We start from the raw sequence: 17302 nt of genomic DNA, 5'->3' as shown, positions 1-17302 counted from the left end.
CGGCACTGTCAGGCAGAGCCCCCAGGCGAGGTGTTCACCCTCGGAGGGGCCACTTTGGAGTCTTTCCCCCTCCCGATCCTGCACCCCAGGGCTGGGGAGGATTCAGAGTTTTACTCGCGGGCTTGCTGTCTGATCCTGCGATGGAGTGAGCCGCGGGGAGGTGCTCGGTGCCCGCCTCGCCTTCTCCGGGCAGCAATGCCCCGCGGGGCTCCGCACGAAACTGCCCAGGATCCGGGGAGCCGTGCGGGACTCGACGGCCGCTGCCCAGAGCGCGGCCCGGCGCGCCCGCTCGGGGACGGACTGGTACCTGGAGGGCAGGGCCGGGCCGCTCCGGCGCACACAGCCCTGCACACACCCCTTCCAGAGGGATGGCAGGACCTGGCACAGCGGCTTAGCGCCGGGAGGGGAGAGCGGCGACCCGCATCTGCAGCTTCTCCTCTGGGCACGAGGCAGACTTAACCTCCCGGACAGCTCCGAAGCCCCGGGGGGAGGGGACCAAACCAAACTTGCGCCTCGGAGGAGAGAGCTTTGCAGCCCCCCCCCCGTCCCCTCCGGGGGAGGGGGCGGCCGCATCCTGGGCGTGGAAAGCCGAGGGGGAGAGGAAAGGGGGAGCCTGGGGCTGGGTGTGCGCGCGTGGGAGCGCGCCTCGGAGCGCCCCGCACCGCCCGTGCGGCCCCGGGGACACTTCGGACGGAGGGAGCGGTGGCCGCGGGCAGCGAGAGAAACCCTCCGAGGGATGCCCCAAGCAGGTCCGGATTGCGAATTCGAAGCTCGAGGCTGCTAAGAATTGGAACTCCTCTCCCTCCTCCGTACACCCCCTGCACCCCAGACCCGAAACCCCTGGCGGTTTGGAAGCTTTTGGCTCCCCCCCCCCCCACTCCACCCCACCCCCGAAGTCGAGGGCCCGGGGCCCCGGTCCGCCCGCCGCGGCTTCCTCCTGGAAGCCCGCCCGCCCGCGCGCATGAGGCCGCTGCCCCCGCCGCCAGCGCGGGCGCCCCCCTCGCGGTGCCCGTGGTGATGCCATGCCCCGCCACCACGCGGGAGGAGAGGAGGGCGGCGCCGCCGGGCTCCGGGTGCAGAGCGGCGCGGCGGCGGCGGCGGGCGGGGGGCGCCCGGGCGGCGGCATGAAGGATGTGGAGTCGGGCCGGGGCAGGGTGCTGCTGAACTCGGCGGCCGCCAGGGGCGACGGGCTGCTGCTGCTGGGCACCCGCGCGGCCGCGCTCGGCGGCGGCGGCGGCGGCGGCCTGAGGGAGAGCCGCCGGGGCAAGCAGGGGGCCCGGATGAGCCTGCTGGGGAAGCCGCTCTCCTACAGCAGCGGCCAGAGCTGCCGGCGCAACGCCAAGTACCGGCGGCTGCAGAACTACCTGTACAACGTGCTGGAGCGACCCCGCGGCTGGGCGTTCGTCTACCACGCGTTCGTGTGAGTACCCGCGCCCCGCGCCCCCACCCCCGCCCCTGCCACGCCCGCCGCGGGGGGCCGCTCCCCCGGGACGCGCTCCGCGCCCCCGCCCCGGCCCGGTGCGCGCGCGTGCGGACACTCACACACGCACATACACGCGCACACACACACACATACATACACGCACATACACGCACACCTACACTCGCGCGCGCACACGTGATGGCTTTTATTTCTTTGCACGTGTTGATGGTCTTCCACCCCCCGCAGCCCCTCCGCTCGTTCACCCCTCTCCAAACGGGACCCCGTCTCCGCGCACCCACTGAGCTGGCGGGCAGCTCGAGGCACCCAAGGCGGGAGCCAGGCGGACGTGGGACCGACTGGAGCCGCGCGGTTAATTGGGAGCGATTAGGTCCCGAGAGACAGTCCACTCCGTCGGATAAACTCCGACGGAGCGGGGCGCCGGGGAGCTGGGAGATGCCCGGGGAGGACGTGTGCCCGCCCGAGGGAGGCTTGTGAGAGTGTAACGGCGGGGTTAGGAGGCGGCGGCGGCACGTCGGGTGCAGAGAGTCCCAGGGGCGGAGCTGGGGAAGCTGCGGCTGGGGGGGAACCCGGGTTTAAGTGCGCCCGGAAACACGCCTCGCCACCACCCCTGCCGCCACCACCCCTGCTGCCACCACCTTTGCCGCCACCAACGGAAATGTGTCTGTGCCCCTCTGTGCCCACAGCCCTTCCTGCCGCAGAGGTGGCTCAGGTCTAAAGGAGGAGAGCAGGGCCGGGCCAGGTGATGCTCCCACCAAAGGGGCGGAGGCCACGGGGGAAGCTGGCACGCGGGAGCCCCGGCCCAAGTGCAAACAGCAGGCGCGCCCGGGGGCCGCCCAGGACAGGGCTCAGGCAGTGGGTTAAGTGGACATTTGTGGCGCTGAGTCAAAGTGTGTGTGTGTGTGTATGTGTGTTAAGTAAGCCTTCGCCATCTAGCAGGGAATGCTTAATGAGAAAATGATTGGAAGCAAATGTTTATTTTCCCCTCAGGCATTTAAAACCTTTCAGTGGCTTTAAAGTTTACTACTGTTTTTCCCACAACGTCCATTCATTCAAGTCTTCTGTGAGAGTTAGGTTTATCTGGACCTGTGAAGGCAGTTGACGCTCTTTTAATTCTTTTTCCCTTCTTTTTCTTATTCTCCTCTCTTTTTAGTTCTTTTTTTCCCCCCTTCTTCTTGTCTTTTTATGTGAAAATAAAATACAGAGACATCAGCCTTAGGAGACCAGTAGAGAAAGTAGCAGCCACTGGTACTTTCTTGTTTCCAAGTAAATCTGTTTTTTCGAAAGTGTGAGCTAGGTTTCTTTTAGAAATGAGGCCTGCCATGCAAACATAGCTTTCACCTGGGACAGAGGATTGGCCCCTACAGAAATTTCTTTTGAAGTCACGTGGAAGAAGGGGCTGGTTTTGTAAATAGGTGAACCTGGAATTTGACCATGAAAAGAGTCAGGAAATTGGTGGAGTCTACAATCCGTGGGGCTCTGGTGTCTGGAAATTTTTACAGTCCCAGATTGATGTGAACGTGTAGCATTAGGTAGAACATTCCAGCCAACTTTCCATCTTACAACATACACAAGGAGAACCTTGTGTTGTATTATTATTATATCAAAAGGCATAACATTTATTATTCACTCGTTTAAGATTCACATCGATTTAGATGTGGTTACTTTAATAAATGATAGACAGAGAGAAACACTACTGATGTTTTTTAGTCCAACTCCTCCAAGTTGATATATAATGAATCCTATTACCTAATGAGCCTGATAAATAATTTTGAGCTGTCAGGATCTACTAAAACATTCAGCAATAATGATCTGCACTCATTTTGGCAGCAAAATATATACTGTATGGATAATGACTCTTTATAAAAGGAGTATGCTCAAAATATTTATAGCTTTGAAATTTACATTATGATGCCTTTCGTGGCCTTTAATTTGGAGGTAAATTATGCATTGTATATTCACAGAGGGTTAGAGACAAACTTTGTTGGTGCTCACACTTTGTATGACCTATGTGTTGCTCTTGAATCTGAAATGGGTACAACGTTCTTCCTCCTCCCCTTCTCCCCCTTCCCCCCCAGTGTGTTCATGTTTAGCAGGTTTCTACGGCCTTACAGAATTTCTAAATTTTGACTAATGATTTTTTAAGTAAGAGGTTCAAGTTTAGATGATTCTCTGTTCCTTAGGTTTAACCAGTCTATCAATGTCTTTAGTGGCAGATATGAAATAAATGATGTAGTTTTCAGTACAATATGCTAATGTGAAACGTTGTACTTTACATTTCCGGAGTGTGAAATTGTAACTTTTGATTGAGCATTTAGATAGAGGTGTTAGGTCCACATTAATGCAACGAATAGTGAGTATCATTTCCTGGGAGATGGTGCGACTATAGCCAACTGTGGGGTACAGGCCATCTTTGGCAATTGCTGCGTATGATTTAAATGAGCTTTAGAATAGTTGGATTTTAAATTAATAAAGGAAAGTTAGTTTGAGCTGTGAGTCTAACAAGACTATTCATAATAAAGGAAATTATAAGAAAATTATTTCTAGAGGGGGCGTAACTATTTCCCTGCCAGCCTGGGAATCCCCAAATCTTACTTTAATAACAGTTTTTGTAGCACATTAAGGTTCTTGCCAAGAACAAGTGTGCTGTGATTAATGAGGTACTTCAGGGATGGATTCAGTTGGTAGACCCAAGTTTTCACTGCCAAGAAGTAAGAAAAGTGTGTTTAAAGTTCTGTTTCAGGTAAAAGGACGTGTTATTAATTATGCAAAAATCATTATTATAATGGTATCTTTAATGGTATAATATGTGGTGTAAAGTATATATATATCCTAGCCTCCTGATGAGAATGCTGGCAAGAACAAGAGAGGTTTACTTCAGATACTTGCTTCCAATCTTTATAAATTAGTGGAGATTAGGAAGTCCATTCCCTTACTGTTCTTTAAGATTTACCAGTCAACTATGTTTCCTGGTGTTTCCTGTCTTCAGCTGTTCTTTATTTAATAGACAAGCTATACAACTATGAGGTGACATAGTTCTTTAAATGTTGTCTATTTTTAATCCCTCCTCTTTTTAGGAAAAGTTTACAATAATGGTGGTAGTAGAGGAATACATGATTTGCACTTATGCATCAAATGTGCTTTCAGAATTAGCATGGGAAACTATGGCAGATACATGTAATTCATCACTTTGTACAGTGTATCTTTGTCTGGTGTAACATCATGAATTAGAATTTAAAGATATTTTAAACTAGAAAAATAGTCTAGTCACCCAAGCTAGGAACCTGAAAGTTATCCTTGATGCCTTCATTTTTCTCATACTTGCTCCTAATGGCCATTCAAATGATCACTTAATTCTATGTGTTCACTTTCCAAATATTTTTCAAATCTGTTCCCTTTCCTCCTTAATGACTGCCACTAGCTCTTGTTGTTTCTCAATGTTTCTCCATTCGATTATTGGATATTCTCCTACTTAATCATCTAGCTTTTGTTCTCAGCCTTTGGGCTCTATTTTAACACCACAATGTTCTCCCTAAAATGAAAATCTCATCATATCATTCCCTTGATTAAAATATTTTTATGACACTTCACCATGTACTCATTCATTCATTCATTTACCCATCTGTAATCATGTGAGTGTCTACTATGTACTAATCCCCAATTAATAAAGCAAAAAACCTCCATTCTCAAGGAGTGAAAATGACTACACAATGAAATGACTAGAAATTTGTGAACAAGTATGAAACAACATTATCTGAGTTATTATAAAAGTAAGTACAAAGTCTCAAGAGAAAAGAGAGGGAAGTAGAAATGAAGGCAGAAAAGTAAGCACATGCTTCAAAGAGGAAGTGAGGAGTGAACTGTTTTTGACAAATGAGTAGTTAATTTTTAAGTGGTAAAAGCGAGGGAAAATAAGAAATCCTGGTAGAGAAAACAGCTTGGGCATAAAAACGGAATTGTGAATCAACACAGTAATTCTAGATATTGTTTAGTATTTTCAGGATAAACCCAGTGACAAGAAAAGAGAGTAGAGAACTTGAACTTAGATGGCCTTAGATGCTAGCCATGGAATCTGGTCTTTATCCTGTAGGCACTAGTGGTCATTGAATGGTGATAATCAAAGGAATGATGTAATCAGATACAAATTTTGGAAAGATCTGTCTTTCATTTGTTCAGTAAATGGATCAAAGGGTGCAAAATGAAGTCAGTATGGCCCTGACTGGTGCTGCTAAGTAGTTAGTAATTTCTGGTTTGATTCCTGGCCAAGGGCACTTACCTGGGTTGCAGGTTCAATCCCTGGTCCAGGTGGGGCAAATGCAGGAGGCAACCAATTTTCTCACCTCTCTCTCTCTCAACATCTCTCTCTCTCTCTCTCTCTCTCTCCCTCCCTCCCTCCCTCCCTCCCTCCCTCCCTCCCCTTCTACCCACTCTCTAAAAGTCAATGGAAAAAATATTCATGGGTGAGGATAAACAACAACAAAAATGGAGTCAGTATGTCTTGGGAAAAGATGATAGTGGTTGTCCAAGTTTTCCATTCATTCTTGTATTATTTAACCTATAAATTCATTCTACAAATATCTGTTGACTATCTATGTGTCATGAACTGTTCAAGAAAGGTGAGAGATGATTACCTAAAGAACTTGGGCAGTAACTGTGAGGACAAGAAGGAGGAGTTTAATTAGAGAAATGTTAATTAGGTAGAATTGGCAGATTGTTTTCACCAGCCTGAGGTGTAATGTGAGAAAGATGATTCTGATTTGGGTGATGTGTAGAATGAAGGTACCCCAAACCAGTACTATATGGGACAAAGGGTGAGGGGCACATTTTCAAGACAATATAGTGAATTTAGATTTGGACTTGATGAGTTTCAGATGTTTGTAAAACATTTAGGTGGAGATTTTAAGTAGTAAAAGCACAACTGTGAACCAGGTACATTTGGTCTCTTACAAGAACTATTTTTGATGAGTAGGGAGAACTAAATAAAATATTTTTGAATTAATGCATGCATTTATAAATATAGATCTTAATCTAGATGTCTAGATTAGATATTCATGTTTGGAAACCTCTAGCAGTTCTGTGGTAATTAAGGCAATGGGTAGAATGAGTGAGCTAGCTCAGAGATGCAGAGTAAGATCTAGACATGGCAGAGGAAAGAGTCGAGAATACCAACATGAAGCAGTGAGTGGAAGACTAAGAGTCCACAGAAAAATATGACAGCAACCAAAAGGCCAAAGAAAAAGTCAGGAGACCTCATTTTCACAAAAGCAGAGGAAGGAGTTTGTAGTCTTCACTTTCCAGTGTTGTAGAAAGGACTAGAAGTGGCGAGTAAGATGTCATTGGCTTGGTCATGAAGGAGGTAACTGATGGCCTTTGCTACAGAAACTTCAATGGAATACTGAAGGTCATAAATGTGATATCAGTGGATTGAGAATCTTAAGATTTAGGAAAGTGAAATAGTAGTGTAAGTTAACTCCAAATTTCTTGGAATAGCTCACAAGACCTTTCATGACATGGCCTCTGCCCATCTTTCTAATCTCTTCTGTAATTTTTACCCTGAGCCTCAGACTTACTCTCCTATGCTTCTCTGCCATGTCTTTGCTCATGCTGTTATCTTAACTCTTTCCTCTTCTTGCACTCTGGCTGTCCAGTTCCTACTATTTCTTCAAAACACCATTGAAGATCACTTATTCTTGGGCAATGGTCAGCAAACTAATTAGGCAACAGAGCCAAATATCAACAGTACAACGATTAAAATTTCTTTTGAGAGCTGAAATCCGATTTCTGCACATGGGCCATGAAGTTTCAATCATACTGTACGTGCACACCCACATATGGTATTTTGTGGAAGAGCCACACTCAATGGGGCCGAAGAGATGCATGTGGCTCATGAGCCTCAGTTTGCTCTTGAGCATTGCTTTCTGTCTGCCAGAATGATTTAGTTACCCCTGTCTCAGGTTCCATTACTCTAGGAATGTCATTATGATGGTGCTTGCTCCACTGTATTGTCATTGTGTGCTAGTTGGTCTGTCTCTCCCACAGGAAGGTGAGCTCCCCATACAGAAAATATACTTATGTCTGAGTCCCAAGGACCTAGCATGTTGTATTTTATCTTGTGTAGTTTCAGTGAATGCTTGCTTAATGAGTAAGTAAATAATGTTCTCTGGAAGTGTTCCATAGAGGAATTTCTGAATGAACAAAAGCTGAAGGAACTACCAATGCATTTTTATTTTTCTTGGAATATACTGATAGAATTAAGTTCGAAGAAGTATGGGGCCAAAAGAAGAGCAATTTCTTTGCACCCAACTTTCCCACTAATTAGCTTTGTGATTTGGAATAAGTCATTTCACCCTTTTGAGTCTCTAAATCTTTATCTGTGAAATGAGGACAATAGTGTCTATGATCCAGCCAAGATGATAGAGGATATTGTAGATTACCTACAGTATTTGTAATATGAAGATATCTGATTTTTTTTTTAAGCCTGGAACATATACTAACAGAGTATTGGTGATTTTCTTTGGATGGTAAGGTTATTGCTGATTTTTATTTTTATTTCTTTTTTAACTTGTGGATAGTCTTACAGATGTTCTCTATTTTCCCTCTCTTTCTCCACCTCTATCCAGCCCCTACCCTACCCCAGGCCTTCACCATTCTGTTGTCTATATCTATGGGCTATACACATATGCACACTAGTCCCTTGGTTAATCTCTTCCCATCCCTTCTCCCTTCAATCTGAAATCTGTCAGTCTGTTCCATGCCTTCATATCTCTGGACCAATTTTGTTCATCGGTTTATTTAGTTCTACATATATAAGTGAGATCATGTGAATAATTGTCTTTCTCTGACTTGCCCATTTCACTTAGCATAATAATATCCAGGCCCATCCATGCTGTCTCAAAAGGTAAGAGATCCTTCTTTATATAATTGCATAGTGTTCCACTGTATAAATGTACCACAGGAATTTTTATCCACTTATCTACTGATGGGCACTTGGACTATTTCGAGATCTTAGCTACTGTAAATAATGCTGTTGTGACATAGGGGTGCAAATATTCTTTCTGATTGGTGTATAAGGATTCTTAGGATATATTCCTAGAAGAGGGATCAATGGCAGTTCCATTTTAAATTTTTTTGAGAAAACTATACACTGTTTGCAACAGTGGCTGCACCAGTCTGAGTTTCCACTACCAATGTACTAGGGTTCCCTTTTCTCTGCATTCCTGCAAGCACCTGTTTGTTGTTTTATTAATGTTAGCCATTCAGGCAGGTGTAAGATGACATCTCATTGTCATTTTAATTTGCATCTTTTCACATGTCTATTGGCCTTTGCCCTTTTTTAATTTTTATTTTTTATTTTTTATCATTTCTCTTCCTTAATCTCTGAACTTCAGAGTTACCCCCTAATTGGTCCTTTTAACTTTACTTCCAACTCCTGGGGAGATCTATGCCACGTAGTAGCCAAAGTGATCTTTCTAAAAGAGAGTTCAACAAAACACATCACTCATCCGCTTGGAGGAGGAAGCCGTTATTGCCTAACTCTACCCAGTTCCTCGAAGTCCAGGGCACTCTTTATCTTGTTCTCTGCAATATCATCAGCACCCGGAACGATGTCTGCCACAAAGAAGATTCCCCCATGCATACAGCTTGTTTCACTTACTGATACTCCAAATCTTCAAAATATACTACAGCTTTCCTGGTAGAAGGTGAAATTTTGCTTGGTTGACCACTCTGTGTCCAGGCTCAATTAGACCCAATGAAAAGCTTTGCTGTATACATATACATTCTATTCTGAATTCAGTCTATAGAAATTGCTCACATTTCATTTTTGCTTTCACATTCCTTAAAAATCACAGATTTCTTATAATGTAGAGAGGCTTTATATAAATTATTTTGCTTTATACCCTGTTAGCAAAATGCTCCATGTACCCTTGAAATTTGTTTCCAGAAATTTAAACAATGCTATAGTATTGGAGGAACATATAATTATAATTGTTGGAAAGTGTTAAAAATATTAGTATTGGGAATAGGATTACCTAAAAGAAATAAAACGTAAGAAAATACTATTTCAAAATGGAATGAAGTCTTAATACAAGAAACACTATAATCAAGGAAGACAGCCAGCAACCTATTGATTATGGCTTCTGAAGAAATGGTGCCAGTTTTAATTTTTAATCGCAAATGGCTATTTTGGCAGATGAATATACCAGGAGAGCATGTTTTATCCCAACTCAGTGGTGAGAAACTACTTAAAGTCCAATTGTTGAATAGCCATAATTCATAGTTATGTTTAATGATTTATAGATGTTTACACTTTAATTTCCTTTTTCTTCAATCATTTGTAAGTATTCTGTTTGAAATGGTATTTAGTTGCAACCTGGGAGATAGATTGCCACACAACTGCATTTTTAAATAATTATTGAAGTTTCTTGATGTGTCTCAGAGTTTCAGATGATCCTTTGATCCTTTCTTACCAGTTTGTCAGAATGAGTTTCCTAAATGTTACCAAAGTCATCTATTTCTACACTTAAAAATAGTTTAAACTTTTTTCCATTATATATAACATATATTTATATAATATATATGTGCACTACAAATATTTACATTTATCTTATTCTTGCTCCTCCAAAAGTAAATAAGATATTTGAATAAAATGCAAAAGGCTAATATGCTAAGTGTCCCTCTGACCATCTGACCAGCCGCTGTGACATACACTGACCACCAGGGGAAGATGCTAAACAAAGGAGCTGCCTTGACGTACACTGACCATTTACAAAGATGGTACCGTGGACCTGGCACTGATAAAGCAACACATAAGCCCCGCCACCCCCTGGAGCAACAGCCCATCAAATTGCAGGCAATGGTGCCACGACCCCATGACACAAAATATGGCCCACAATTCAGCCCAGCCCAGAAATAGTCACTATGGACACCTAGTAATGATGTAGTGATGTCACGTAGCAATGTCTGGCTTCCACTCCCTAGCAACTAGCCTCCTAGCAGTTTTTTCAACCCAGGAACACTATTTGCTTAACAGCCAGGTGCAAACATTTTACACTTTAACTAAATGTCTGAGAACTGTTTTCCCATGCCTCATCTCATTTGATCCTCATAGAAGTCCTGGAGAAGGTAGATAGGAGACTCGATGGAATCCTATTTTCTTGTCATTATCCAGAAAACAGAGATTTAGACAGTTTAGAAACTTGACCTGACTGAAAAGAAGTGAGAAATGGTGGACCTTGAAAATGACTCCAGGTTTTCTCACTGCGCAGGATATAGTGAAACACTGCTACAGTTAAATACCTTATCCTTTTGTCTCCCTATATGAGCTACAATAATAATCTGCTTCATGTTGATATTTACTGTGTGGCTTAACAATTAGCTGAAAGAGAAGTGGGGGTGCTTCACTGGCCTGGAAAAAAAGTTTAGCTAAATCAGAAAGCAGCTCTAATTAAGCAAGTTTATTCTATGTCTACATAAGTTGACTCACGCATGTGCCATACATATAAAACTCTCATTGGTACCAATCACACATGTGTATTTCAATCTGTCATTGTCAATTGTAAATTAGACACTGCTATTATAGAGAAAGGGCAAATAGCAATGTTAAGATATTTCTTCTAATGAATTTTCTTTCAATGTGCATGAATTTGTACACTGGGCCTCTAGTTTAAAAATAAAAAGAATCAGAAAGTTATTCCTGATAATGTAGAGATTATATTTTAATCTGAAAGATATTTAAATTTAAGTATATATGAAGAGATAAACTTTTTACAAACTTAGCCAAAGTGTTTATTTCCATTTATAGTACCTGTGAGGTAATTCCAGACTCTCTATTTCTTCTCCAGTCAGGATAACCTTTTATAATGATCATGTTATAATTTTTCTCTTTTAAATAGTCATTTGAGTTTAATATTTAATTAACAGCCATATGTGTACCAGTTAATGGGCTAGAGGCTGGTGGTTCAAAAAAGGGAGTGATGTAGACCTTGACTTCAAAGAAATTCCACTGGGGAAGATGATTAGACTTGAATTCAATGATCAACTTTACCTTTAGTATCCATTTGATGAGTATGAGCAAGTTGCTTCCAATACTATCCACTTAATCTATAAAATAGGAATAATAGTATAACATCAAGGTATCACAATATTTTAATGCATATGTATAAAATTACACATAACATGGTAGCTGTTATTAAAAATTGAAAGAAAAATACAGGTATTATGGTAGAGGGCTATATTGCTATGTTAGAGTTCCAGAATTTTATCCTGATAGACAGTTTTTAAGGTAGGTGGGGTTTAAGCAGGTAATAATGCCATTGAATTTCCATTTTAGATTGATACTCTGCCAGCTATGCTATGAATAATGGCATGAAGGGAACAAACTGGAGGTAGGAGATCCATTTTGAGTCTGTTGTTTGAACTTAGAAAAGGTATAATTAGGACTTAGACTGGGACAATGGTAGAATGGATGAAGAAGAAAACTACGATATGGCAATAGAACATTAATGAATAAATGAATGTGGAAGTTGAGGAAGAGGGAAAGATTTGTTATTTCCCTATTCCTGCTTTGGGTAGTTGGCTAGATAATGGAGCCATTAACCGAGATCAAGAATACAGGTGGAACAACAGGTTGAGGGAAATGTTGGGAATAATAAAATGAGTTTAGCTTTGGAGATGCTGAGCTTTCCGTGACTGTGGAACTTCCAACTTTTTATGTCTAGCAGCTGTAGATGAAGATTTAAAACATGTTAAAACGTAGAGACAGCCGAAACCAGTTTGGCTCAGTGGATAGAGCATCAGCCTGCAGACTGAAGGGTCCTGGGTTGGATTCCGATCAAGGGCATGTACCTTGGTTGCAGGCACATCCCCAGTAGGGGGTATGCAAGAGGCAACTGATCGATGACTCCCTCTCATCGATGTTTCTATCTCTCTCCCTCTCTGTAAAAAAATCAATAAAATATATTTATATTTTTTTAAAAGTAGAGACAATAGATAAGTCTATGTAAAGAGAGAGGGCAATAGCTCATGGATAGAAATCTAGGGATTACCAACATGCACAGTGTAAGCAGAGGAGAAAGGGAATGAAATGGAATAGATAGCAAGATGCACAGGATCACCAGACAAAAAGATGGACAGGTGGTCATGGAACCAAGGATATTAAGAGAGTTTGAAAACATAGTCAACTATGAAATATAGACAGTGGGAAAGAAGATTGTTTGTCACTAACATTAGTCATTTTAATTTTGAATTTTTTTGCTGGATATTGTTCTAAATGCTTTACACACATTAACTCTTTTAATTCTAAGAATAGCCCCAGGAGGTACTATTAGTATCATCATCTCCCTTCAACAGACCAGAATACTGAGGTAACGCAAAATTCAATAATCTGTCCAACGCTGACAACTGAGTTGATGGAAGAATAGGGCTTTGAACTAAGGCAGGTTGAGCCATTATATTTTTCTTGTGGATGGTATCTGTAGGGCCAGGCCTCCTCCTATCATATGTATAACATAATTACAAAAACTGCTTTTGGGTATAGTATAGCTCTTAGCATTATAGTAAGTTCAGTAAGTCCTCACTTGACATTGCTGATAGATTCTTGAAAACTTCAACTTTAAGGAAGACAATGTATAATGAAACCTAATTGAAATAAGTAACCTAATTGAAATAAATAAAAGTTATAATATAATTAAAATAAGAATTAAGCGCCTAAGGCATATTTCTGGTCACAAAAACAACACTTCTAAATAAAGACTCAAACATTTCTAATATTAAATATTGAAAAAAGTGGGTTATACATATATTAAGATAGATTAATAAAAACAAGTAAGATAATTATTTTCCAAACCACTTATTCCAGTCCAGGTTTTTGGGTGGCTAGACCCTATCCTAGCAACTCAAGGCACAAGATGGGAACTCACCCTGGTGTGTGCACACACACACACAACACTCACACATAATGACACACTCAGACTAGGACAATGCAGACACACCAAGTTACTTCCTATGCATGTCTTTGGAGGTTGGGAGGAAAACAGAGTACCTGGAGAAAACCACAGGGACATGAGGGGAAAGTGCAAACTGCACAGACAGTGGCTCTGGTTGGGATTCTTATTTTTCATCAACATTATACTGAAACTAGAGGCCCTGTGCATGAAATTCATGCATGGGTGGGGTCCCTAGGCCTGGCCAGTGATCAGAGCCCATCAGGTTCCCTGCCTCCTCACCTCCCAGCCTCCTCCTCCCCTCACCACCTGCGCTCCACCACTGCATGATTCCTCACCTCCTTTCCTAGCCACCCACATCTGCCACCACCCAACCCCGGTTCCCCATCCTTGCCCGGGCTCTAGCCCCGATTATGCGATTGGGACTGCTGGCCAGGGCCAGAGGGAAGGACCAAGAAATTGGCTGACAGGCCAGGCAATTGGGGCCTGCTGGCCAAGGAGAGGGGCCAACCACCACTGTGGTGGGTCAATTGGGGCCTCTGGCTAGGGAAGAGACCTGAGGAGGAACCCTGGAGATTGGCCACTGTCCCTGAGGAAGGAGCTGGCCCTTGGTCCCCCTCGGAAGGGGATTGCATCCACTACCACCCACCCCTAGTTCCCTGTCCCAGCCCAGGGGCCTGCTGGCAAGAGGGAGGGACTGGGAGTTTCGTAGACAAGCCCCATTGGCGATCAAGGCCTGTGGACAGCTCCTGCAATAAACGTCTGCCCCCAGGTGATCAGTGCAAATCATAGTGACTGGTCATTCTAGTCATTCTGGTCATTCTGGTCATTCCAGTCATTCCATTGTAATGATCACTTAGGCTTTTATATAAATAGATGATAATAAATGACAATGTTGTTCAAGTATCTACTGTATATGCATGGTAAATATTTGTTGGAAAAAAAAAAAAGATTGATAGTTAAAATCCCTTATAACCTAGTACCAAAGAATTATATATAACTTTGTAGTATTATGACTGTTTGTTTCTGTCTTCAAGTCCTAATGAGTTCATGTTCTAATTTTTCCATAAAGTTTTTCCTGGTAGCTCTGGCTTATTTCCTTTGCTTTATTTGCCTCCCATAGTGTTTATTATTTGGACCATGTATTTTAGCTTTTAATTACATTTTTGCATTGTCTTTTAATTGAATCATTTATCTAATTCTTTATAAAAAATTACACCTAAAGAAATCAAAATGCTCTCTTTTCTTGTATTATATCTTCTGTCATCAAGCAGTTTTTATTCCTTGTTTTTCATCAGAATTCACAAAGCTTATAGCTACAACTTTTTTTTTCCCAAACAAGAATTTCCTTAAATTCTCCCCATTTAAATTATAGAGGAACTTGTTCTGAGGTTCCTGACTGCTAATAATAGCTTCTTAATACCATTTCCTGAGAATTTTAAATTCCTAACTTATACTTTCATTGCAGAATACCTACGATTCACTTTTTAAAAGACCAGCAATTGCTTCATTTAAGTTTCATAATGGCTGAATATATCAATAGCAACATTGCTTCAAATTGATTTTACAGGATTTTATTTCTTTAAATGAATAAATAAAATACGTGTGTGTGTGTGTGTGTGTGTGTGTGTGTGTGTGTTTTATCACACTAATATAAATATATTTCTTCTTTGTCTCTCCTCCCACATAAACATTTTTTTCCTGGATATTTCTCCCTTTCTTTCTCCCACATGTCCTGTTGTACTCCCACCCCCCAATTAAATCACTGTTAGTTATTTGTTCCTTCTTCTCTTTGCATCTACCTTTATGAAATGGCGTTTTTCTTCATTTCTTTTAACCATGTTATATAATTTGATTTCTCTTCCTCTTAAAGCTGTCTGCTTTTAATCAAGAGATGCATTGACCCTATAATTGCTTGTAAGTTCCAAGACTGCACTGCATAAGTAGACTGGGCCACCTAATTTAAACATCACACCGCAGCAATTAACAGAGGCCACTAGAAAGACGGTGAAGAGAGAACTTTTCTTGGAGTTTTAGTTAGGTTCAAATTTCTTAGAAAATAAAGTGAGGGCTTAAAATTGCTCTCAGGTTTTTAAATATCTATTATTTTTGAAATCTGGGGATACTCAGATATTCAGTGAATAGATCATACCTTCCATTTTAGAAGTTGACTGCTGTATACAGTTGGTAAATACATTAGAAATTATTTTTATTCTAGATGGAATTATTGTAGAAAAAGGCACATTAAAGAAGTGTAAATATATTTGTAATCTAGTTAAAAGTAGTTAACTTAAAAATATTTCTCTTATAGCCCTGCCAATGTTACTCAGTGGTTGATTGTTGGCTCATGAACCAGGAAGTACCCGTTCGATTCTAGGTCAGGGTACATGCCAGGTTTTTGGGCTTTATCCCCAGGAAGGAGGGTGTAGGAAATCACCTATTGATGTTTCTCTCTCATCCATGAATCTATCTTGCTCTATCTCTCTCCCTTTGTCTCTCTAAAATCAATAAAAATATATTTTTAATTTTTTTCTTTCATAGACTATTAATAGTCATTATGAGTTTTCTCACTTACTGAGGCAAAAAATAGAGCTATAATTTGGCTGCAAAGAGCTGCAGTTTTCCTATTTAATTGGGAGGTTAAAGCATGGGCTCAAAATGCAGTTGTCTTAAGACTATATATGGGATAGGAAATTATCTGTATTTTTCCAAAGTATAGACTTTTTGAATGCTATTCCTTTAACCATTTATAGAATGGTAACCAAGTTTAGGGAATGCATTTCTCTAAACCTGTTTCTCACACCTGATTGAATCTAGGACTGGGTGGCAATGAAAATTTAGATCCTTCTTGCTGTGTTTTGAGTGACTGGATGCATTTCTTAGATTTCTGATTTGCAAAATTAAGACATAACTCTTCAATGTTTGTTCAGTATCTGACCTCATGCTATGTGTATGGCCCTGAGTAGCAACTATAGGGCTGACTGGAAAGAAAATGCAGCCTGCTCTCTCAAGAAGGATGTTAATTTATCATCTACTGAGCTACAAAAAAACATCTCTTTTAGCTGACTTCGGATAAAAGCAAAGATTGGCGCTTTTCAGCAGCATTTAGCTATTGCTCCTATTGAAGGGATTTACAAGGTAAACTCCAGGATCACCATATGGAGAAATGATGAATGCCAGTTCTCAAGAACCCTTGAGAAAGTCTGGAGTTGGGTGTCCAGCTGCCGGTGCAGGTGGGCGGGCATTCTGCTCAGGGCATTCCCACACAGAGACCAAACACAGGAGTTCCTACTGATCATAGTAATTTTCAAAGAGCAGTAATTAAACTAGTTAAACTAAATGTTCTAGTTAATAAAACATTCTGAGTATGTTTATTTTGCTCCAAAGTATTTTCAAAAATAGAAAAGGAACTGATGCTTATTTGAGGGGATGTTATTTTTTTCCTCCCTAAAATGTCTTATGAACAATAATATAATCTAAAGGTGTGTTACTGTTGTTTCTTAATCAAATGAAATGCCTGTTTATTTTCAGTATATACTCTAAGTTTCTAATATTGTTAACTTTTTTATTTTAGTACATGGAAGGAAAATATTATCCCCAGCCTTTCATGGGGCCTAGAATTCACTCATTCACTTATGTATTCTTTCTTTCTTTATTCAGTATTTGAGTGCCCTCCACAAACCGTGTTCTTGGAACATTGTAGAAATACTCCTTCCCATTTGATTTTGATTAACTCTCGTCAGGCTTGTGAACACGACTCTTTTCTTCAACTAGAGAGTAGCACTTCAGAGTAAAGGTTAAGGCCAGCAGGTTTAAGAATGGTTGTTCCTTCTGTTCCCTAAAGTACTCTTGATCCAGCTTCTTAAGATTACAACCCAACCCTTTCAGAAGTATTTCTGAGGTTGATAGGCAGTCTGGT

At 41.8% G+C, this 17302-nt stretch overlaps 1 protein-coding gene across 2 annotated transcripts in view; it reads left to right on the top strand.

The window, feature by feature from the left end:
• Positions 1 to 354: 354 nt before the first annotated feature.
• Positions 355 to 17302, top strand: part of KCNQ5 (potassium voltage-gated channel subfamily Q member 5) — a 492894-nt gene continuing 475946 nt past the window's right edge. For both annotated transcript variants that reach the window (XM_036414202.2, XM_036414201.2), the window contains exon 1: positions 355 to 1420. In XM_036414202.2, coding sequence (XP_036270095.1) covers positions 1023 to 1420 — 398 coding nt within the window. In that variant the 5' untranslated portion in view covers positions 355 to 1022. The remainder of the gene's footprint in view (positions 1421 to 17302) is intronic.

Source organism: Pipistrellus kuhlii, unplaced genomic scaffold, assembly GCF_014108245.1.
Source record: "Pipistrellus kuhlii isolate mPipKuh1 unplaced genomic scaffold, mPipKuh1.p scaffold_m20_p_5, whole genome shotgun sequence".
Taxonomy (NCBI): domain Eukaryota; kingdom Metazoa; phylum Chordata; class Mammalia; order Chiroptera; family Vespertilionidae; genus Pipistrellus; species Pipistrellus kuhlii.
This window is presented reverse-complemented; position numbering and strand designations above follow the sequence as displayed.